General features: G+C 39.0%; 1 protein-coding gene across 1 annotated transcript in view; it reads left to right on the top strand.

Annotated features, from left to right (window-relative positions):
- The window catches only part of Magr (Iron-sulfur cluster assembly 1 homolog MagR), a 72,807-nt gene that overhangs the window by 9,856 nt on the left and 37,287 nt on the right, over nucleotides 1-25,664 (top strand). Inside the window, exon 2 of the mRNA XM_076808679.1 lies at nucleotides 12,846-12,899. Coding sequence (XP_076664794.1) covers nucleotides 12,846-12,899 — 54 coding nt within the window. The remainder of the gene's footprint in view (nucleotides 1-12,845; nucleotides 12,900-25,664) is intronic.

The following is a 25,664-nucleotide window of genomic DNA, read 5'->3' as shown; positions in this document are numbered from 1 at the left end:
GTAATTTCTTCACAATTTTTTAACAATATGTGGGGGTCGCTACCAAGGTTTGAATTTTAATGGAAAAAAATGAAAACACTGTATTAATTGCTCATTTGTATTTATTGATATAAAACATTTAGCATGCAAAATTATTGTTTAGATTACAAATTAAGATACCTCTTAATATTAAAAACATTCATATTGAGGATACAAGGGTTGATTTGTTTGTATCAGGGTATTTCTTCCTGTACTCTTTTACCAACAAAAGCAAATATTGCTTTTGCTTTTTATCTGTTGTCATCAGTTTATTATATTCCTCCATTAAAGTAACACCATGCTCAGCAATATCATTTACTACCCGCATAGAATAGACGATTTTCTTCGCAGCCTTAAAATCGGCATCATCCTTCCAAGTTACAACATCTTTATTCAAAAACTGTGATGAGATACCCAGTATCTGGAAAAATCGTAAGGAGTTGCTGGTCACAAAATCTTCGATACTTTTTTCAGTGGTGTGTTTGATATCATTGCTTTTTCTTGTTGGACAATCGTCTACACCTTCGATTTTTAGTGTATCTACGATTTTTTTCTTATCTTGAACTCAAAGTTCGTGGTTGGAAAAAGCAAAAGACACCAGCTCTTCCGACAAGTACCATAAATGGCCCCGTGGCTATTTTCATGGCGACATTGGCCATCGTTTGGTTTATACTTTGAAAGGCTATAAGGTCTTTTAATAATTGTAAGTCGTTTCTCAGTGCTGACCATCCGGCAGGGGCTTGAAGCCAGTATTTTATATATATCATGACTGTGAAAATACAAATATCTATCACAGCTTTCTCTTCCTCTTTCGCCAGTTTAAACTGATGTTTAAATAGGAAAATCTTCAAGTAATACATAGCTTTCGCCATCCATCTAGCACGGTGAAGACCAGCAGGCGTCCTAAACGAAATCCCTTTTTCAGGAACTCCTTCCAAGTAAATGGTCGTAAGATGCAACAACTCTTTGTAGTCATCTCGAGGTTGATATAGTTGAAGTTGTTTCTGAGCGAAAGAAATCCTGTCTGCAGCAACATTTTCTACGATGTTTGAGGACGTGATATCAGAAATTACTGTTTCATAATCGCTTTAGTCAATTTTGTCCCAGTTGTTCTTAAATCTTTTAAACAATTGAATATCAGGACCACTAGATGCACCGAGCGATTAAATCACTACAGCTTCTAACATAATTTTTATTATATAATGTCGACAAGCAAGCCAAAGAATATCTTTCTCCATTTTTTGCTCCAGAAGAACACAAGCTCTATTTCTCAAAGCGGTGTTTACAGCTGTTGTTGAGAAGAGAAAGTTAAAACGTTACACTATCGAGGCCAGGAAGGGCCGTCAGCCTATTGTCATGTTTATGTAGAGGACACGCGTCTGTTTTTCGTCAGTCCAAGCGTAGGGCTGTTGCTCAGTCATATATTTTCGACTGCTTGAGCCATCTCTTAAGCCGGAACTAAGGTTCCCAGGGATTAAGGGTTCCACTCGGGTGGCCTGCATCGACTTGTTTAGACTGTCGCGAAAGCATCGTAAAGCTATAAATTAAGTACCGATGTTTCGAGATTTGGAAAGTTCCCGTTCTCACGCCTCACAACCACCCTCAAGATTGACACGCCTTCGCCAATAGACAGTTTTCTTTTACCACCTCTCTGTTACAACTCCACCAATAGTTTAGTTTTGTTTCGAGTGTCGAGGCAGAAGCAAATTAAAAACACAAAAAGAACCATCGAGCTCTGCTTGCCAGCAGAAGATTTTTCATAAGATTTGTACGTCGTGAAGATATGTGAACATCTCCGATAATATTTTTGTTGCTGAGTTTCTTATTTCAAATATAGACTAAGTATTGTGTTTTAAATTGTGTGCGGTGTTTTTCAATCACCCTCATTACGTGCTTCTCATTTGGAACATCAGTTGTCAAATTCTTGGGCTCTTGCACGATATCATAGTGCAGGAGAAGTGGTCAGAGAATTGTGAAGATTTACAACCTTCAATCAAAGCGACGCTCTGCCATAACAGCTGTAGTGTCAAAACATAAACATTTTACTTTATCGCTCAAGCCCCATGAATTTATTGTTTCATAGACATCTGATGCACATGCTTCACCTGTTCCACGATCCAACTTTGGAACCGCTAGTAGCTGATCGACCCTATATCCTGATACCAAAATTGGCAGACGACCTACAGTTTCATGTCCACTAATATCTTCAATTAACTTGCCATCTGAATGAATCGTTAATGGCAAACCAGGTTTGAATTCGCTTTGAGAAACTCAAATCTTTTCAAATGCTGTCGACGAATAGAAGATCTATTAACATTAAACTTTGAAGGGTCACACCCTGCACTTTTCAAAGTAGATGCTACGACCACAGCTGCTTTTCTGTCACTTAATTTAGAGACATCAAGGCTAGCAGCTAAATGGCTATTAATGATGTCTTTTCGAGCTCGCTTTTGTGACGGTTCCGCTTTTGAAGATTCTGATAAGACTTCGAAATCAGATATAGTTATTTCTTCGCTGGTGTTAGAAGAAGAAAGTAGGCACTTTTCTGTCAAAGCCGAGATACTTCTGTTTTCACGTTCGCGTAATTTTTGAAGACGTTCTGCACTCTGTTTCGATTTCTCACTTTTTCTTAAACTTTTTTTATCTACTGAACCAATCAAACCCCGGCAACCTTTCTGTCGTGGTGCTAATAAAAACTGCTTATCCTCTTCTATAGTCATAATACTTAAAGCTTCAGAGTGAGCAATATCAAACAAATTTTCTAATTTTTGTTGCCAGTCTTGTTCTTTCTTCTTTAATGCTTCCGAACGTTTTTTTTGTTCTCTTTATTTTTTTTCAGATTCTGCCACTCTTTGAAGTGTTTTTCTATTTCACTGATTACATGTTTTTTCAATCTCGTTGGTATACCAGCTTTGTCCCACAAATTTATCACTTCGCATGTAGCCACAGTCACAGAATCACAAATGGTTTTCTTTTCTTCGCTTTTGTAGTAAAAATATAAACGTAATACTTCACCAATAGAAGGTAACTTTGACTGATTCAGATTTGGTAGTGACTGACCGATAAACCAAATGTTGGTTTTATTTCTAGTTAGTAAACTCGCGCCACTACTTGTAGACGTCATGGCAAGTCGAAACAACTATGTATGCTTTGGTGAAAAATGCGCGTTCTCCCGCTAATGACTAAATTCCAACTGAAGTGCGGGGCGAGGCTCAACCTCGACGCGTAGGCGCAGGAAAGGAGTAGGGGATGGGGTTGACTAAATTGAGTCTCTCTGCATGCTATTTCACTTTAAAATAGGCTAATAAACATGCTGGAGTCAATTAGCCAGATTCATGGTTGAAGTGGCCATACAATGCTTTTTCTGAAAGTTTAACTGCTGGTAGCGACCTCTAAAACCTTTCCAAAAATTAAATAAAAAAATACTAGTTTATATTTTATGGTAGAGAATCATATGACTGGAGCCGCGGTAATTTTTCAAAAGTCGGAAAATAAGGACCACCTTATTACACTTAGTGTTGTTGTTACTAATTCAGCGGCGCACCCAGAGGGGTCGGGGCATGGGGCCCGGGCACCCTCTATAGAAAAAGAAAAAGGAGATTAATGTAACCACGACTGAAGTAATTCAAGTTTCAACTTTGTAAAAAGAAAAGAAACCTGGATTTTATTATTTAAAGAAATTTTTATAATCATGTAATGAATTTAATTGAATTTGCATTGAAAATATTTTGTTTTGTTCAACTCGGCTCCCTCCAATATTAAATCCTAAGTGCGCCACTGTACTAATTACAAAATATATCACATTGTAATGCAAGTTATAATACATATTTATTGTAAATAGGGTACAATAAATCCTTATAGGGTAAGTCCGGGTGAGATGGTCATATTTTCGTTTGGAACCTCCTACAGCCAACCTATTTGAAATAAACCAACGAAAATGATGTAGAACAACACTTCAATCATTTGTCTACATATCCGTTAATATCAATAAACGAAAAATTATTATTTAATACACAAATTTCACAAATTAAAAAAAAGTGTTATTGCCCATCTCTCCCTTAATGTCCGGCAGAGATGGACATATATACCTTTCAGGCTAACAAGTTGTGGATCTTACCTAGTTATCACAGATCCTATCTAGTTTTCGTCCACTTTTGTTTCTGCCCGCTCAAAACTTCTTTGGGCTTTCGCTGTGAGTCGTCTAACCCGCTTGTTTGACACATAGTACCAAGCGCTGTACAATTTTCATGGGCATAATAACCACATAACTTACATCTTAACCAGTCTTCTTTTTTTTTCATTTCAAAATAATTTTCTCCGCCTCCTCTGCAATTATTAATGTCAAAGGCAGACTCTTGAACGGAATCACATTTATGCCAAATTTTATTTTCTTAGAGGACTTTTGTTGTTTTAATTATTTTTCCGCCTTTGCTCTGTCACTCATTTTTCGAGTGTTAATATGTGTTTGCGACGTTGATAATTTTCCCGGTTGTTTGACGCGATTCCGAGTAGGAAAGTTTTGAGCGGCACAGGAACGATATCTTCCAAAACTTGTGTTGGCGTACGTTCTTCATCAATTTCAACAACAAGACCCTTGGTACTTGGTTGATTCAAGTGTATATTCGGTTTCAAATTAGTAAATACCATATTAGATGGACCGGGATTATTGCTGGGACCATTCTAGGCTATACCTACAAAAACAACCTTCAAAATATCTGAAATTATATTAAATACAGCTATGCTCATCTCTCCCGGACAAATATTGACCATCTCTCCCTTAAAGCCCTGATAAGATGATCATTCCCATTTCATTTAAACTAACAAACGGAAGCCTGAATACTTTACGGTTAAAAACACTGTAAACAATACACTATCGAAAATACATCTTGAGAACTAAAAATATTCACCATAAATAACACAAACAAGGTGACAAAAATATAGATCAAATATTTTGAAGCACTAGCTTAAATTTCACAGTGGATTTACAAACCTTTAAAAACGTTCTCTTCCAACAGTTTTAACTAAGAATGTTGCTGGTCTGTTACGAGCCGGGGCTGCGGCAACGCGAGAGGCCGGCGAGAAGGGTATTTCCCAAGGAATATGGTTAACGAATTTGTTAGTAAGGTGCGCGGACGAACCTGATGCGAAATCAGGGAGCCGCTTGGATTATTGACGGCGAGGACGAACCTGATGCGAAATCAGGGAGCCTCTAGGAATGGAGTCAAGCGCGGACGAACCTGATTTGAAATCAGGGAGCCGCAGGAGGGTGAAACGTCGTGAACGAACCCGATGCGAAATCGGGGTGTCACTAGGATGATGTTCACAGACGAACTCGACGCGAAGTCGAGGAGCTGTTAGGAGGTTGGATTATTCACAGACGAACCTGGTGCCAAACCAGGGAGCTGTTCGGAGGTTGGTAGACTTACAGACGAACCTGGTGCGAAACCAGGGAGCTGTAGGATACGGACGAACCTGATGCGAAATCAGGGAGCCGTAGGAGGGTTAAACGTGGACGAACCCGATGCGAAATCGGGGAGCCACTAGGTTGGTAAAATTCCTTTATTTGGATGAAAGGTTGCAAACTAACCTGATGCTAGATCAGGGAGTCGCGGGAAATGTTATTAATGCCTCGTAACTCTTAATTTTTATTTGATACAACTCGAGCGGTAAAGTTGTATCAGTGGGTGAGCGCTACTAAGTTTATAAGGATCGCTGGGTAAAAGATGGGTTTTAACGAATCAACTCGATTTAGAAGTGAACACCATTCGTGTATTCAAGATTAGTTGGTACAAATGTGAATGTCGCGGGAAAATAGTGTAATAAATGTGTGAAAATTACCACTAATTTGCTCGGTGTTGACGCACTGGCGATGCGGGGCGTACGAGCGGCTATAACAAAGTGCCCAATAGAATGTAAACCGAACTCGCGGATTCTATGGGGTCAACTATGATTCCGACGGAGACTTTAGCTCGATCTTACTGAATTCAACCGACTCGGTACGAGCGTGACACCACGTTACTCTACGCGTAACTGTACTGCTTTTAACCGCAGAGGGTAGAAACCAAAGGGTTTATATAGTCCCAAAAATGAGTGGGGATGCATTTGAAATTTCCATATAAGGAAATTCTTCGGGGTCGTCGTCGTGTCACTCCCGTTCCCATGGTCGTGATCCAGATGGTCGAGATCATGACCCCCCTTAGTGGTATGTGATAAGCAAAAGGATTTTTAGGGCGTTTTCCCTTCGTAGACGCGAGCTCGAAAAGTGGTTGAGAGCGGCGTATGGGGAAAAATCCACATACGTAACAGGTCTATAACCCTTTGTACCCACGTGGATGCAGCGCCATCTGGCGTTTCCTTCTAAAAAATATTGTCACTGCTCATCTCTCCCGTATGACCATCTCACCCTGACTTACCCTATGTCAAATTTTCATGACAAATGAAATTTTGTATAATTATGAAACCTATGGATAATTTTAACATTATAAAAATGATACTGGTGGTTCAATTTCAAGCTGTATTTTGCATAAATACACTAACTAATCTTTTTGAAGTATTTGTGATTAATTAAATTGGTTTCCAGAACACATAATATTAACAATTTAAAATAATAACAGTATGCAGTAAAGATATAAAAAAAAACAAAGAAGAACCTAGAAAGGATAACGTAAGAAGCAGGAAGAGAAAAGCTAATAATCGGTGGCGATTTTAATTCAAGCATTAGTGCAGAAAGCGGCTCTATTGGGAGTAGAACATTAGTATGCGACACTAACGGTCGGTGCGCGAACTAGGAGTAATGGCCGATGCAAGAGTACAGTTTATTGCCGTCTACCAATTTTCACAGTATCGATGAACTGTATGCAGAAATTAATGTTGTGTAACAAATTGTGGTTAGGGTCGTGAGAAAAAGGGTACACAATAGTTGTGGAATATAAACGTATATTAAAGAGTATACTGAGATTCTTGAAAAAGTATAACGTACAAAGAATATAGAATTGTAATACTGATAATGGACATGCTCTTACTCTGCCGCATGGCGAAGACAACGGAAGTGAAGCGCAACAGAGTACAGGAAGTGCTCTGTGTACAAAAGATAAGAAGTGACGCGGCGAGCACATCGAGATCACCCGCGGAATTGCGCGGGTTGCTTGAATGCGGATTCGGATTGAGTCAAAACCCCCTTCACAAATTGTAACGCTACAATGAACAATGATCTCAATTTAAGTTTTCATAAAAGTGCCAAAAAGTGGAGCAACTAAAATTGTTCACATTACATACTTTTACATATTCGAAAATTGTGTCTAAATGTATTGTTTAACATTTTGTAATTATTTAACATTTTTACTGTAAGAAATAACTTTGAAATAAACTTTTATAGTACTGGATTCATATAAACATATAGTAAAAGGTATACTTGCGTCACAGACGAGGTATAGAATAGACCTATCAAGCAATGTATTTTTGTGTCGCCGGTTTAGGGGGTCCTAGGACCCCCTTGCCATTTTAGTGTCGCATGCAACGTTACCGGTGAAGTCTCAAAACAGATTGTAACGCTACGCGTGGTAGGAACTAGAATTAAGCACGAGTAAAACTAGTTTATGTTTTGAGAGTCAATGCCCGCGATTTACAAATGTTTCTGTTAGAGTAACAATTTAAAAATCGTCTTATGAACATATTTCGTTCAACGGAAAAGAACGGAGGAAGAAAATAAAACGATATCACATTCGTCTTTTAACCTTGCTGTCCTATACCGGTTTATTTAACGCAAAACAAATTTATTTAACATACAAATTTATATAAACAACAACATTATTTGTGGAAGACATGCTTTCATGATGTAACGTGGAATACCTCGCAAAGGAATTGTAACTTTGTATATTTCAATAAAATGCTGAAGCAGAGAGGACTTTAAAAATTGTGAAAAACTCAACAGTTTCAGTATCTCGCTGAAATATTCCAACTTGCACTTATTCTTCCATCTTAATACTATATTCGTATTCTGGGGTTCGGTAGGAACAATCGAACAACATTTTAAGTTACATATTTTATTCTTACATTATCTACCATAGTATTGCAAGTTAAAGAAATTCTTATATACGACTAGAATATTTGACAATCGCAGCCATCGGCTCGGTTCTCACCGATTACCAGGTCTCACCGCGAGGAGGTTGCTGCGCTTGGAGACCCGTAGAGAGATAGATGGAATCAAAGTTCCATCGATCTCCCTGTACATGAAGCCTACTAAACCAAAGAGATGGATGGAAACAAAGTTCCATCGATCCCTTCGATTTAGATATAGAATCTAGGGAACTGCCAAGCAATCACTCGATTAAAAGAAATTCAGGAAAGAAGGAAAGGCGAAGGGTAAGCATGAAACAAGTATTGGACGGCGCAGTTCCTACCACCCTGCTGTCCAAGTCGAAAGGGAAAAGCGCTCGGCGCCTCTCAGACGATTCCTGTTGCTCCGATGCGACTCGTCAGGAGCAAACACTTGACCTGACTCAAGCCGTCCAACACGGAGATTGGGTAATCGAACCGGGTGACTTACGCAGGCAGTGTACCAAAAGGTGCACCCCCTACGCCCGAAACTTTTCCCTTTGGACAAGAACACCAAGGGATGAAACTGATCCACCCATACCGATTCCATGCTCAGTCACTTGCTTCCGCAAACGGAAGCAGCGGTAACCTCCTCATCACAGATGAGGAGCCAATAAACGAACAACAAAGTTAATGATTTAGTGACTGCTTGGCAATTTTACATGGGACCTTAAATACTTCATACTATAATAAATTAGCCTAGGCTTCCTTAGATGTCTTCTTTCACTGTCACTTTGCACGATCACTTTTCACTATCACTTTTCACTAGTTTCTTTTTAAATATATCGTGTTATTAACTCCATTCCCCGAGTAACGGTGAACCTGAAAAGCTGAAACAATCAACTACTATATGTTAGTAACGGTGTGGTCGGCCTGGAAAAAAATTAAGGAAAAGCTTATTGAGCTGGAGACGATCGAGATAATTTCGACCAACAGCAGAGCACGCACGAGCATGCAAAACCACCGCAGAGATAAGTACTTGAAGGAAAGAGCAGAGAATGTAGACCCATCGATGAGATGCATGACAGAGTGACAGAAGTCACAAAAAACCATCGAAGACATAGACGAGATGAAATGAATCAGGGAAAACCATCGAAGACATCGACGAGATGATATGAATCAGGGAAAACCATCGAAGACATCGACGAGATGAAATGAATCAGAGAAAACCATCGAAGACATCGACGAGATGAAATAAATCAGGAAAAACCATCGAAGACATGAAATGAATCAGGGAAAACCATCAAAGACATCGACGAGATGAAATGAATCAGAGAAAACCATCGAAGAAATTCACGAAAATGAAATAAATCATTTAAACCCATCGAAGAAATGCATCAAATAAAATAAATCATGCAAACCCATCGAAGAAATACACAAAATAGAACGACTCGCGCAAAATTCTCGAAAGTATGCATGGAAATAGGACAGATGATGGAAAACGACCGAAGAAATCAGATTTGACATTCGCAAAACAATAAAATTTTAAATGACTTACCGAACCCCAAAATTTCATCAGCACCAAGCGAATAAACGAACCCAGGCCAGAGGGGCGAGAGGCTGGCGGAAGAACCAGGGCTGAAATCCTGACCAGGTCCCCAGCAAGTTCAGCAGTTCCGAATGGTCCAGGTGGCTCGGCAGCTCCGGGGGGAGGGGGAGGAAGAACCAGGTCCCCAGGAAGTCCAGTGGATCCAGGTGGCTCGGCAGCTCCAGGGGGGAGGGGGAGGAAGAACCAGGGTTGAACCCCTGACCAGGTCCCCAGGAAGTCCAGTGGATCCAGGTGGCTCGGCAGATCCAGGGTTCCCGGAGGTCCTTCAAGCCCGGAGGACCGACGACGACTGAGTACATGAAGATCTGTGAGCTCCTTATGTAGACTTCGAGGAATGATGTCCCCCGATCAAAACAAGGTCGACGGTTAGTTACAATTGCGAAATCCAGCGAATTCTTCGGCAAAAATGGATTTTCGGCTAAAATATCCATTCCAGTGGCTATTGCTGTGACAAATAATGTTAACAACATTTACACTAACCGCCCAGTATAAATTATTATTAACTATAATCGATAGAACTCGAGATATCAAGCAATTTGTAACATTTGTTCACATCACTAACACGTAGAGGCACGGTACTCTATGAAACACTTTTTGGCAGGCACAGGCACTGACTCTACAATCGCGTTGCACACGATTACAAAATCATTTTCTGTTCTTAAACATCCTGCAGTTTCTGAAAAAGTCTTCTAAGTAACGGGTATATCTCAATGGAATCCTGTTAAATTATAAGGCCTCCCACATGGTCCAGTAATCGATGAAATTGATGCGCGAATTGAGACACGAGATAATATGCACTATGCCATGCACACACTTCACTGAACCGATGAATTTCTCAGGGCTAGACAAACTTTTATTTCACAATGCGGGTTTCAAAAGGAACTCGATTTGCAGTTGCATTCATGCACCACAAGACACTCATGCATCATGCAACTTTCTGCGAGACTTTTAAAATTAGATTTTACTGTAAATTTCAGTGTTGGCGGTAAACTAATATTAGGGGCAAACGGAATCCAATTATTATTACTTCACTGGAATGATTAAACAGTGCATTAGAAACTTGTGGGAATATCAGTAACAGCGTGATTTTTTAATACTTTTTTCGGCGCACGATACGTGAAAGGGTTCGCAAGGGTACGCAAAGTGCTAATAAACAATGTCATCTTGCAATTTATAGCTTGCACGGGCTTTGAAGAAATGCCATTTCTGAACGCCATAGTGTCTTATCCACGAAATGGATTTTCGGAGAGAAATCCGCGTGAGTCGTTGACCAACCGAGCCAAAGCATACCGTAACAAAAGCCTACCCTCTTATGTCAAACTCTCTCTCTAAACAAGTCACACGTATACATGTACGCACACACCTTTCAGCATTTCAACACATTTCAGAGTAGTTGCTGAGTTGGACGCTGTTCATGAACAGAGGTCGCTAAATTCAGTCCTGAAATTATGGGTCGGTAACACAGATTGGGTGGCGACACGAAGTTCCATAAGGTGATGGGTCTATTCTATACCTCGTGTGTGCTTGCGTTGTCCATATTTGTTATGTTACACTAGCGCCACCGTTCCCGCGGTGGTAAATTCCTTTGTCAATATCACAAGAAAAAGATGGGAGAAAATCAAAGAAACATCAAAGAAGTTCAGATGATAAGGGTAAAAATTGAGAAGAAAGAAATGGCAGAAGAGAATGGATGGTTCATCCTAATTTTTTAACACAATAACGTGTGGATGAGCTTGTATAGATTAAAATGTACGTTTACAATAATAATTAGCAATGGATTGCTGATGTCGAGGAAAGCACCCATTTACAGGAAACCAGATGTTTTATGATGTACCAGCATTGGAGTAAAACTTAATTTTACCTACTTAAGGGGGTAGACACGGGTAATGCAGCTCGCTGTATACCGACACAATCTGGCCCGAAACATGGGTTTGGAGGCATACGTTGTTTGTCCGTATATGAGCAAATTTTGGGCTGGGCGAGGTTTCATTCGAAAGATGAAGGTTCAATGCAGCCCGCTGACCTTAATTCCTTAACTTAATATTAATACCTTAATATTCCTTAACTCCCAGTACATTGTTACGTGTACAGATTTGATTTATTAGTTATGCAACTTTCCGCTTGTAAATATCGCTAAGTGCAATGATGAGGAATATCTGCTACGTACTATTGCTAATCTTTTATATGGTGAGCAGATATTACTACTATTTTTCTCGAGAATACCGAAAACACTGAAAAAGAAATTTGTTTTAACCCATCGTATATAAATACATTCCTACGCTAGGCTATTGTTTTGAAAACGCGTGCGTGCGGACTGAACATGGGATCCGTGCAATTCCAAGTGGTATGCACTATCGTAAGTTTTATTTTTTTGTTAACTGTTCCCAAAATCTCTCCACTTTTTTGAAAAAGGCATTTATTAGTTGAAGACTTAACGAATCGAATGGTATTTTTTTCAAGCCGGACCGTGGGTGGGAACGATATCAAATCGCGATTTGAAACTTCGACATCGATTACTGTTAAGTTTATTAACAATAACCAAAATATTTCTAAATACATAAATATTTCAAAATATTTATTATAAGAAAGCATTCCTTCAGCTTTAAAATGAACCCAAGACGGTGGAATTATCATTAAAAATGACCGAGATATTACAGTTTAAGTGATACGCGTCAGCCGATTTTGTTTGAATTTTCGAAACTTTAACATTAAATATTTTGAAAACTATTTGACATAGGTCGTTGAAATTCAGTATACTTTGTTTTTGCGAGGTTATCGACAAATACTGTAATTTTGAAGAGAATCGGTGGAAATAAATTTTTCACCTATTCGTTTTGACGTGGAATAGCTCGTAGGCGTGTACATTTTGGAAACGTTGGGGAAGATGAGATGTCTCCTTGTAGTTTGGCGGGAAACGAACTCACCTGGAAGAGTAGGGATTGAATTGGGAGACACCGATCCATACAAAACTGCTAGGGAGGGGATATTCTCCAGTTGTCCTTGCCAGCAAGAGAACTAAATCATGACTCGGGACCAACAGGGACATATCACATCCGTACTTCTGGCAATCTTGATCATGACAATCGGGAGTACTTTAATAATGTGTACCGCTAATGGACCATATTGTAAAATATGTTTACCTACAAAATAAGAGAACTCACACTTTACAATTGCTTTGTTACAGACGCCAAATGCCGTGAAAAAGATCAAGGAGTTATTACAAGATAGAGCCGAATATGTGAGTAAAAATATATTTAATTCTTATATCTATTGATATAGTGTGTAATAATTAGATTATTAGAATTTGCTGTTATAGCATGTATAAATCGTATATGATGTCCAGGAGCCCTTTGATGGGGGGGGGGGCAGTGGGGGGGGGGGTGAAATGTGTAAAAGTGCATACATAAGTACATTTCTGAACCTTCTTTTACAAGACTTATGCTTGTAATTTATATTTTAATCTCTCTATTTGATATCTGCAATCTAAGTAAATAAATTCACATTATTTATTTATACATTATAGAAAATCAGAATAACTACAGTACCTGTGATTAAATAATCTGTTTTGTGAAGAAATTAGGACTGTGGATCTGATCGACATAAATTTGTTTCAAAAGAGGCAGGGGTCCGGTCTTGAACGCGACCGCTATGTGCTTTTGGCATTTCTTCGTATGATTCGTAGTAGCATTGTTACTAGACATTTTCTGTTGATATTCTGGAAATGTTCTAAAACTTCCATGTACAGGGTCAGCATTTTATCTTGCAATCCATGCTCGCGCGAACAGGTAAAATGGCAACGGCGCCTCACGGACGCATTCCACTACAACCATGCACCGGCTCGACGTTCGGAGTGCTGCCAGCTATCGCTGGACAGCAGCGATGCCCGAGCTTCGAGAGTTTTAGGATAGTCTCTTTCAAATTAACGTCGCAAAAAGCTATTGGGGAATTTCCCGGCCCAGGTAATCCAGCCGCGCACTCCCCTTTTATGATCGGTTACCACTCACACCCCAGATTACTGTAACGAGATTTGAAAACAATGTCGAGTGGACTCGTACACGTCTTAATTTATAAAAAAAATTTAGCTACGACAGGGTAGACCGCGGCGCTATACCCCTGTACGGAGAAATTTTTCGCCACCTGCGTGTAAAATCCAGAATAATGGCGCATCGTTCCAAAAAAATGACATTAACGGAAACCGGTATATACGTGGCGTTGAGTAGCTAAAAGGTTAAAACATTCAGATACAAAATTTCTAAAAACATGACTCATGTATGAAAGAAGCTAATTCCCTTTAATTCACGAAAAAAATTAAAGAAGTTCACGTGCAAAGATTGTGAAATCAACTTTGCTAATTCCAATCACGAAAAAAATTAAAGAAGTTCACATGCAAAGATTGTGAAATCAACTCTGCTAATTCCAATTGCAGCTTTAATTCAGGAAAACAATTAAAAAAGTTCTCACGCAAAGATTGTGAAATCAACTTTGCTAATTCCAATTGTATTCTCGTTCTCCGCTCGAACACTGATTCCTCTGTCACTTTTTATACTTGACATTCCTTTATTAGCCACAAATCAATTCAGTGCTCAGATTTTCAGCTTCGGTTTTAAGGAATTAGCGAGCGAGATGCTTGTATTTGACACAAAAACTGTGGGAAGCGGCCGTTCTCCCACTCCGCGGACTGTGCGGCAGTGGGGAGACTGCGCGAGCCGGTGTCCGTTGCCATGCAATGTGCACATCACTCTACTTGGCGTAGTGACTTCGTTACGGCAAGTCACGTAAAACACAGACGAATTCTTTGTACGGACCTCGTGTCCTATCTGATATGCACGTTTCTAATACCATTTTCACGTGTGTAGATCACATCCTTGCGCTTGTGTGCTTTCTTCAACGTTTATACAAGTTGTGTTAAGCACGCCCCTGTTCGTCTTTGACGACTCTGGCATTGTCTACAAATATGTACGTCTTAATCAGCCAGAAATGTAATTGTTACTATCCAGCAACATTCCTATCACCTGCGGTATTTGGACCGCTAAGAGGAATCTAGAGACGCGGTAGCGTCTCGACGCCAAGTACAGGAAAGACATCCTGTATATGTCGACTGTGCCTATCGTGTACCTTTACTCGTCGTGGAGCCATTCCAACCTAATCTGAAACTTATTTCCTTAATATCTCATCACGCCTGGAATATTTTCTAAATTTAAACGCATTTTTCTTATGTAAACCGCATATAAGCTTTCGAATAAGACCAATTTCAATAAAATCGGTCCTCGCATAACAGAGATATCGTAATATCGTCTCATGGATCTGTCAGTTACGATATGGTTTTTCTTCTGATTCTGATTCTCCAAGGAATTTTTTCGTCAAACATAATACGTATACGTGTTACACGCACACCGATGAACAAACACATGTTTCGTTCGTGGATTCGTCGACTCTCGGAATCATTCGGCAGGGATCGTCGTCCGTCATTGTACATATATATACCTATGTATACTATTTTGAATTTTATAACCTACCAAGTGTCAAATAAGGTAAGTTGTCCAAATTTGAAATGTCACGAGTTTTTACACCACATACGAGACTGAATTATTGTCTCATTTAAATTTCCTGCAACAAGACTTTCTGCCATACACTCTCACCTCCTTCGGACACATTATGTAGTCTCTGCACTCACTGTACCAGAGGGCCACTCTATTTCTACATAAGTAAGTTCTACGTTAAGTTGTATAACGAAAATGTGGCTTTATATATATTCACAGATAATCGAAGCAGAAGATGATGCAGAGTGATCTATGCCAGAAAGCTGAAACCTATGGCTGAAAGAGAAAGTAATCCTGTTACATGAGCAAATAAAATAACCACATTTTATCTATAATAGAAAAAATATTTTTTTTGTTAATCATTGGCCGCCGCCACGGCCCCGACCCCGCTCCATACCACGGCCGCGCTCCCAGCCACGGCCTCGGCCACGGCCATATTGCTCGGCGATTATTTTGCAGAGGGTGAGGGCTTGATTTTTCATTATTTCAATCGCTGAGGATCGGTCCTTTTGCGCCCTCTACCTTCAACCGCCTTTTTGATGTCGAGCCACGTACGGTCCTGAAATTAGTAGTAATAAACAACAATAAATTTATTAGTATTTAAATTTAGTATTTAAAAAAGGATTCTAAAAACATACAACTTCTTAACCCTCGGTTGTGACACCTACTTTTTCGAACGTCGTTGTCACACTGGGTCAATTTGACCCTGCCAATTTTCAAACAGTTAGTTAAAAACTATTTGTTTAATTAAGTATAAAAAATTCTGAGATAAAGTTTGAACATTATAGAATATATGCCCATCGTTAAAAGTTGATGACATTTAAAGTGTCATCATGCTTAAAAAAGAAATTTGAAGCAATAAGATTTCCGACAAAAAGTGTTTTGCTTAAGACATTGCAGGGTCAATTTGATCCAGTGTGACAACCGAGGGTTAAAATTTCTATGTATTTACTACTATCGGCCGTGGCCGGGCTCGCTGGTGGTTGTGGTGGTGGTGGTGGCGGAGCCATGGGCAGTGGCGGCTCCGCCATATTTAATTCTGCTAATTCAGCATCAATGTCTAAATAAAAATAAATTAATTTCATCATTAAATGACTGGAAAAATAAATTTTTAGATTAAATGTAGGTATATAAATAAATTTGTATTATTTACCGTCCAACAGGGCGTCGTCCCTTACATTTTTCTAAAAAAATGAATAAACAATTAATTAGTAAAAAATATCAAAAGTTCATGAAAGCTGCGTATGATAGAAGAAAGTCATACATGTAGCGCAAGGGTACGTATTGTTCCATTGCAAATTGGAAATTAGGAATTAGGAAATATAAAAATATGAAAACTGAGATGTATGATGTGAAATTACAAAAATTACATTACATTACATTACATTACAAAATATGTTTCTTCTCATTACTTCACGAGCCCTTCTATTATTATTCAATAAAAAAAAACTGTAACGTATTTTAACATTATTTTGTGAACGATTCACAATTGTACCTAGTAGTAAAACAAGAAGATATTGCAGATGTTAACTTATAACGCCAACGATTAGAAATATATCAAACATATCTCGTAAACGAACATGTAAAGTACAACATTTTGAAAGTGTTTGGTAGACACTTTGCCTATGTTAGGCGAGGGTCTGTGGCGAGGGTAAAGAAGAAAAAATATGGCCCGATCGCGACGGGACGTGATCGGTGGTCGGGGGCATATTTTCTCGGTACAAGGAGGGCACGCTCTGACCGACGGGTACGTAAAAAAACAAAGCGGGCGACCGGAGCTCACGCATGCCACGGCGTCCGAAAATTCTGGCTGATTTCCTTGCATGTAAGTGTCTTTCATTATTATTAATTAAGGTGTACGCATAATGAAACGAACATATTTTCAACGAATAGGTTATTGTTTCATTATATGTGTAAAACAATAACCTAACCTATTTTTGCTAATATATTTCTTTATTGTATCTTTTTAGTATCAAGTATTTTATTCAAAATACTTGGCGCTGCGAAACAGAAAATATGTTAATTGTCCTCGTATTAATAATTTACAATAACTCCCTTACAATCTAAAATACATAAACATATACATATACATATTTGAAACGCAGTCAGATTTATTCTACATATATTTAATTCTAATGTCATACGTAGCATATGCGCACGCACACACACACATTCATGAACGCACACACAAGAAAGAAAGAAAAAGATTAATTAATGCAATTTATACATATTTATTCAGTTTAGCGGCACCAATTCGGGACGCAGCGCCAAGTATTTTGAATAAAATGTTTATTCGTATTAAAATATTTATTTGTATTTATCATTACCTTTATGTACGTGCAGCTCATTTTGATTTCACATCTTTTTTTATTTTATAATTATTATTATCTTCTATTTTTTGTGATTTATTTGCTTTCATGTACTTGGCGTAATTTTTTTACTTTTCTGAAGTTTTTTATGGAGTTCTCACTTGTTTTTACAAAGATAATTTACATAGAGAATGACTTCAGATCATTTTCAATATTATAAATTATTATTATATTATTAATTGATGACTGGATAATTTTTTCATCCTCTCCGGTTTTTTTTTTAAAATATATTGTATTGTCATCCAAACTACGCACGCCTGCAAAGCTTCAAGACAATTGGATTGGTGGAATTGGTTTAAATTGGTTTTTATCATTTAAATTAAAAAGAAATTCATTTATGTATATATTTGTAAAAACACGTTTATAACTTGGTTATAACTTGACGGTAAGCTGTCAAAATTTGGAGTAGATTGCATAGTGAAGATAGCGATTGACGAACGAAACGTGTGTTAGTTCCGTTTTGGCTGAAGGTGTGCGTGTAACGCGTATACGTATTATGTCGACAAAATTTGGTTGGAGAATCAGGAGAAAAACCTTATCGCATCTGACAGATTCAGGAGACGATATTACGATATCTCGGTTATGCGCGGACCGATTTTATTGAAATTGGTCTTATTCGAAAGCTTATTTGCGGTTTACATGAGAAAAATGCCTTTAAATTTAGAAAATATTGCAGGCGTGATGAGATATTAAGGAAATAAGTTTCAGGTTAGGTTGGAATGGCTCCGCGACGAGTAAAGGTACACGGTAGGGACAGTCGACATATACAGGGTGTCTTTCCTGTACTTGGCGTCGAGACGCTACCGCGTCTCTAGATAATAAAAATCCCTCTTGTGGAAATGATCCTGCACTTAAAATCGGTCAAAGATATATTACAAACGAAACAGATAATAAAATATCCCCAGTTCAAAATGTAGTACATAGTGACAAAGAAGTCACCATACGTACAAAAAATATAATTCAAACAGACCCACATCCTCTGTTGGTTTCGAAGTAAAAAATCAGCAATGTATACCTTCCAGGTAGTAGGACAGAATACCTGTGTAATTATTCGAAAAATTATTATAAAAAACAAAAAGAGGAAATTAATTTAAAAAGAAAAGCTGTTTATAAAGCAAAGAAAGGGGAGTGTAACACAAAAAAGGGCAAAGATTGTAAAGAAAGGGAGAAAGGCAAAAAACTTTATAATTATGAATATTATAATGCACAAAAAGAAGTTATAAAAAACAAGAAAAAATGCAGTATGACGCAAATAAAGAAGTGAAATGCGCAAAGCGAAAAAAATATTATCAGCTAAATAAAGAAGTTATCTCCAAAAAGCGGAAGATATATTACGATGAAATACGTAAAGGAGATGATTATAATAAAGTAGCAAAATGTCGTGCTGCTCTGAAAATAATAAACAAGTATCGTTATATTGCTGTAACAAATAACAATATAGTAACCAAAAATAACAAAGAAACATATATTAGAAAACTTACAAAAATTATTAGTATGCCGTCCAGAGAAGCAAGTAGATTGGAAGCTGAGCGTATAATAAAATGGTGTTTTCATATTAGGCAAAAGTACATTTCGGAAATGAGGAAACTGTTGAAAGATTGTAAGCAAAAAGTGGAAGTTTCTTTAACGCGCGCAGCAGAATGTTTAGGTGTTGATGACAGGATTAATGCTTTGTGTGGACAATCCAGACATACATCTTCTTCAGAATCATATTTTGCGGAAAGTTCATACCATACTTTCACCGGTTCTGAATCAATCATACTGAATTCGGAAGGGAAAGCTATAAACGTTCTACCTGTATTGCAATCGAAGAAGACGACAAAAGCATGGCATTGTAATTATCTTTGTGAAACAAAAGATGTTGAAATTCTGAATAATTTACAGGATTTCTTCAAACGATTATTAGAATGCTCATTAAAAAATGTACATAAGTTGAACAAGCATATCAGTAGCTGTTCTAATAAAGTGCATGCTGAAAAAGTTGGTCATTCTCATGGTTGTTACATAAACCCTAAACTATGTAAATCCAATTTTTTAGCGTTTGAGATTTTGGCACCTCACTTTCCGGATTTACGAAATTTGAAGAGAATGTTATACCGAATAGTGAACATTTATAAAGACCTATTACATACTTTAGACAAATCTTTAAACGATAGTGACCTTGAAACACTTGAACGAATAACACTGCAAGCTCGGAAAGAAGCTGAAGCGTTACAAAAAAAAAAAAAATACTGAAATAAGCTTGAACGAGGAAGAGATTACATCACGATATTATTTACCATTTAGAGCTTTCACAAAGCGGTCTATGGACACACCACGCATCCCGTGCGTTTCCTGCGAGAAACTCAGTTTTCAAAGAGCGGTTCGTAAGCTTGATGTTTCTAAGAGAACATACAAGGGAAATGTAATGCAAACATTGTTAAATCATATTGGATACAAAGTTGGTGACGTGCATTTTATTTGCCGATATTGTCACGATAAAATTCGCGTCGATTCTATACCACCAAAATGTATTCTAAATAAGCTTGCTGTACGTTCAGTTCCAGAAATAGCAGTGTTGAACGGTTACGAACGAATTCTCATTCAAAGAGCTAAACCGTTTCAAACGATTGTGAGAATGGATACAGTAATGCGTAAAAATATGCCACATAAACATATGTTTCCAAAAGTAAAGGGTAGAACATTTCACCTTCCTTTGCCGTTGGAAGAAAATTTAAAAAAAAGCTGTCCTTCAACGGAACCTTTAAATCAGAATCATGAATTATACATATTGGTGCGGGGCGTTCCAACGAAATCTAAACTAGTTTGGGAAAAGTTAGTTGACTTGAAGAAAGTATGGAATGCCTTAGTGTGGTTGAAAGCCAATAATCCTCTATACTCAGAAATTGTTTTACCACAATCGCACGATTTATTGTTGAGTGTGTAACGTTCTTGTACGGGACGTCGCCGTAGTTACAGGAGTTTTCACAAGTAGAGCGGTTTACCTGTGAATTGTGGGATTGGTTCGGGTGGCATGCGATTGAGAAATGAATTTCAAGACACGAGAGTCCTCCTTTTAACGTGTAAATAACAATGGTTTATTCAAATAAATGTCGAGACACTAGGTCTATAATGAACATGTGTGGTACTCAGTTAATTGAGTTTGTTTTTACAATAGAACGGACGTTGGTACGTAATGACGTATCGCACGCGATTGGTTTTTAACGCTAGGTCGATAATGAAGTTTATAGTTGTTTTTAGGTTACGACGCTAGGTCGGTAATAAAGAATAGAGTTTGTTATGTTGATAAAACAGGAAATGACGCTAGGTCGATTCGAACGTAGAATTTGAGAGGATTCCTTCTCTCTGATTGAAATGCTTCTGGTGCCTATAAGCTGGCCCCACGCTTTGGAGTAGGAAGTCGTATAGGCTTTGGTTGGTGGTTGAGGAGCTAATTAAAGCTGCCAGAAAGAAAGTGCAGGAGCTATCTAAAGCTGCCTCGAGAGGATTGTTTGTGGTTGAGGAGCTAACTAAAGCTTCCTCGAGAGGATTGAGTGTGGTTGAGGAGCTATCTAAAGCTGCCTCGAGAGATTTGTTTGTGGTTGAGGAGCTAATTAAAGCTGCCTCAAGAGGATGGATCAGAATTGGAGTTTTAAATAAACTTCTTCTCGAGTAAGGAGCTAATTAAAGCTGCCTAGGTCTCGGCGGTTCGGTGATAGAACCAAGTCTGATTTTCCCGTTGCTGATGGTCCGGTATTTATACCGAGTCGCGGTACTTCGTTGTACCAATCATCGGCTGTGCGATTCCGCGCACCAATTATAATTCACGTCCGGTTCGCGCCACTCGCGTAGTACGTTCGGATAATTCGGCGTCCGGTTGTTCGTGCGGTGTGCGCAAGCGCGCTTGATTCCTGCGCGGCACTGAGTTAGTCTTTGAATTCGCGGTTATGCGCATGCGTTGCGCGTCACTAGATTCACTGTCTTCCCGCCGCATGGGATGTCGCTCGCAAGTGTTTCGAGAATTCTTAGTGCTAACTATACAAGGCGTAAAATTAAATGGAAATGAAAAGGAACATTGGTTAATATGTAAAGAAAAACGAAAAAATGTAGGGCGGTTCGCATTGGTACGTTACATCTCGCCGCTTGGTTTTTCTCTCGTCCCGAGAGATGTAGGTTTAGGTATGGGCACTGCGTGTATAGAGGTCTGGTTCTCTACCTCCTCTTCTATTTTCTGGAGCGTTTCTGTGTTTTTGGTAGCGTTGGTTGCCGTTCCTGTCGTTGGAGGTGGTGCGTTCCCGGTCCCGAATAGGAATATATATTTCCATGCGCGCCGTCGCGGATCGGAATGGGTGATCCCCACGTATGGTTGTCAATCGACCTCTGGTATTGTTATTTTTTTTAGTTTCCATGGTATGGATTTTGAATTTTTAGAGCCGGGTAATGTTTCGCTTGACGGCGTTGATGTTGCTAATTTATGTGCTATCTGTATTCGTTTTATCTTTTTCCCCGATCGCTTAGGCATTTTAGGATAGTTGCTTACTGTGGTATCGTATACTTGATATCGAATGAAGCCTGACTGTCTGATGTCCCTTAAATATATGTGTGGTTCTCCTTACGCTGAATCTGTCCCCCTTATTGACTACCTATTCCCCTGAATTTTACTGTCCTTTTCTGTTCGCAATGTTAAGCTATTTCTTACTGTTTGGGGTTTGTGTTTCCTTGAAATGCTTCGCGACTTTGTTTCTCTATGTTTCAGGAATGCGCGGTTTGTTTACATCGCGGCTTCACTGACCTCGGTATATAGCTGTCCCTCTTATACGTTGTTGCTAAGGGTTTTTCAGGAATGTTGAAGTATATTACGTGAATATGTAGCAGGATATGGTTGGATTTATTTGGAAGGTAATTGAATTTTTTTACACGTATGTATGATAGAAAAATGATGGTGTTTATTGCGGAGGCCTCCGTTCCTCTCTCCCTAGTACATTTAGAGCTACCCCCAACTCCAAAGCTTCCTTATTGCTCGGGCTCATAACAAAAAAAGGTATCGACGCAGTCCGAACATTGGGCTGCGACTCCCCAATTGTAAATTTCCCTGGTGCAGATCAAACAGTATTTAAAGTTGATGAGATGCCTGCGTAGGGTAAGCAGGTGCCGGCTTGCGGGGGTATAATATTGGGTGTCCTCCGCCTTCAGATTTTTGTAGCAGGGATAGCAGATCTTTCTTCTGTAAAGATCGCTGCAGTCGGTCCTGTAGCCTGGCCATTTTGCTTTTAAACAGACCATTTCTAGTAGTCTCTGCATTGGGTCCTTAATGTCGTCTTCTGGACGAGGGCGGTTAATCCATTTTTCTTCGGCGGATTTTCTTGACATTTCGTCTGTACCGGCACACCACGTTTTTATAATAACCCGATTTGTAATTTATTCCTTTTTTCTTTTTTATTATTAATGTGTGTTTTGTATAGTTCCTACCTTGGCTGTCTGAGTGGTCGGTCTTGACTCCTATTTCCCTTCTTTGTTCTTAAGCGATTTTCCGCGTGGTTTTCTCGAGGGTGTCACTTTCCTGAATGAGCCCTTTTTCGTAATCCCCACCACTTTTAAATTTAGCGCTGTGAAGTTGTTAATGGTTTGCCGTAATGTCCCTAGGGGCGGCGCAGTCTGGTGGCGTATAGGCCTTTTTTATTCTGTCCTTGTGGACAACCTTAGTTCGACGGGGGCTCACAGCTATCTTTACATTGTTGTTTTTTAAAATTTCGATGATTGTGTAAGGCCCATCGTATTCGTCGCTGAATTTGTCTCTTTTCGGTTTTAAAACCAGTACTTGTTCTCCCTTGTGGTAATTAACAGAGGATACCTTTCGGTCGTAGTAGTGTTTTTGGCGATATTTTGAGTTTTCTAAATTTTGGCGTCCTAGTTCGCGAATGTTGAGCAACTTTGTTACTAACCTCTCCACAAAGTCTGGATATGTAGTTAATGAATCATTTGGTATTAGACTTGATGGTTGTCTGGCTTTTTTACCATATATTAATTCGTAGGGAGTGTATTTAGTACCTTCGTGTATACTAGTGTTATAAGAGAACATTGCTTGTGGTAGCCACTGATCCCATTGTTTTTCTTTGGTTATGTAATGTTTTAAATATTCAACTAATACATGATGGCTTCTTTCCAGGGAACCATTTGACTGTGGATGAAATGCTGAAGTTTTATATTGCTTGATATTGAAAGCCTTTGCAAAGTTTCGCATGAGAGAACTGATGAATGAAGATCCTTGATCTGTGAGAACGGCTTTTGGGCATCCGTATTGGCATATGAAATGTGTGGTGAATGCCTGGGCTATTTCTTCGCTTGTGAATGAGACTAATGGTATTGCTAATGAAAATTTTGTTAGATTGTTCTGTATGGTAAGTATATATGTTTTTCCTGATCTTGTGGGTGGCAATGGTCCCACAATATCCATGGATATTTTGTCAAAGGCGTCTAGTGGTGTATCTGTTATTATCATGGGTTCTTTTGTTTTAGTTCGTACTAGTTTCTTCTTTTGACAACTTATGCATGTTTTAATGTGTTGCCTTACATCCTTTTTCATGTTTGGCCAATGGTACAGGTTTCTAACTGGTGACTCGTGGTTTTCTCTAATTATTGTTGGACGATCTTGTTCTGATGGCAGCTGTACAGTGCCATTGCAGATTGTGATGCTGATATTTGTTTGTAGGAACCTTAGGGTGATCATTTGTTTTAATTTTTTCCAAGATATATTAATTTCTGTTTTGGGTAGTGAGATTTTGTTAATGTTATTTTGTGTTAATTTATTATGCAGGTGCCTAATTATGGTATGATAGGCTTCTTCGTTTGGAGGATCTGGCATTACCATCCCTAAGATGGTTCGTCCTGGTTTGGGAATTTCTATTATACTTCCTGCCTGGAGTGGCAGGGGTAAGGTAATTTTAATTTGTTCCCTATTCATGAATTCCGTACTTTCCTCGCCTACTGGTTTCCCATGTATAGTGATAAATATCCCTGCAGTTTCCCTTCTCATCCATAAATAGTCTGTGATTTCTTTTACTTTACTCTGATATATTTCTTGGTTCACTATTCTTGGTGGTGCTTGTTGTGGTGGTGATTTTTGTTGCTGGGGTGGTCTCTGTTGGCGTGATTGTATTTGCTGTCGGGGTGGTCCCGTGGATGTTTTAAAGTTATTTTGTGGATCTTTTCTTATTGTGTTTGGGGATATTGGCCCTGATAGTGTTTCGCTGGATTCTCTTGTACAGTATTTTCTACCTCTTATTGGTGGGCTATCTTTCTTGCTGCTGCTACTATTACTAGAGTCTATTTTGGGTGGCTCTCTATATGTATGACTTTTTGGGACTTGTGCGTTGCTTATTTCCATGATTTGATCCCAGTCTTTTTCTAGTACTACTATTTCCATTTGTTGTGGGCTGTGAGGGCGGTTAAGGGTGGTTGGTCTGGGGTTTGACGGTGGAAGACCGATTTGTCCGGGGGAGGGGTGAACCTCTACTGATACCTGAATATTTTTGGTTGCTTCAAAGCGGTGGATACTTCCATTTCTTCTGAATCCCCTATTGGTGTGATTCCCCTCTTTTTCTCCGCCGGTCTGTTTGATGATGATGTGGTAGTCGTGGTTTTAAGTTTCCTTTTTAACTTTCTCCTCATTTGTATTTGATCAGGATTGAAATCGGATGATGATGAGGAGGATGATCCATCTCCCTTAGGTTGTTTTGTTGGGCTTGGATTTGGGGATCCCGGACTCGTGGCGGTTTGGGGGCGTGATCGTTTCCCTTCCACTTGTAGCGGGAGTAAAGTTACTGGATTCCGCGAGAGGGCGTCTGCGTTAGTATTATATCTCCCGGGCTTGTATACTATCTCGTAATCGTATTCTGCTAATTTTATTTTCCAGCGCATGAGCCTGGAGGTAGGATTATCTAGTGTATGTAGCCATTCCAGTGGTTTATGGTCCATCACTAGGGTAAAACGTTTCCCGTATACGTATGAACGGAAATGTTGTACGGCGTATATTAGTGCGAGTAGTTCGCGTTCTGTTGGGGCGTACCGTGTTTCGGCGTCGTTTAATATTCGCGAGGCGTATGCTATGGGTAGGTC

This window comes from Andrena cerasifolii, chromosome 3 (genome assembly GCF_050908995.1).
Source record: "Andrena cerasifolii isolate SP2316 chromosome 3, iyAndCera1_principal, whole genome shotgun sequence".
NCBI lineage: Eukaryota > Metazoa > Arthropoda > Insecta > Hymenoptera > Andrenidae > Andrena > Andrena cerasifolii.
This window is presented reverse-complemented; position numbering and strand designations above follow the sequence as displayed.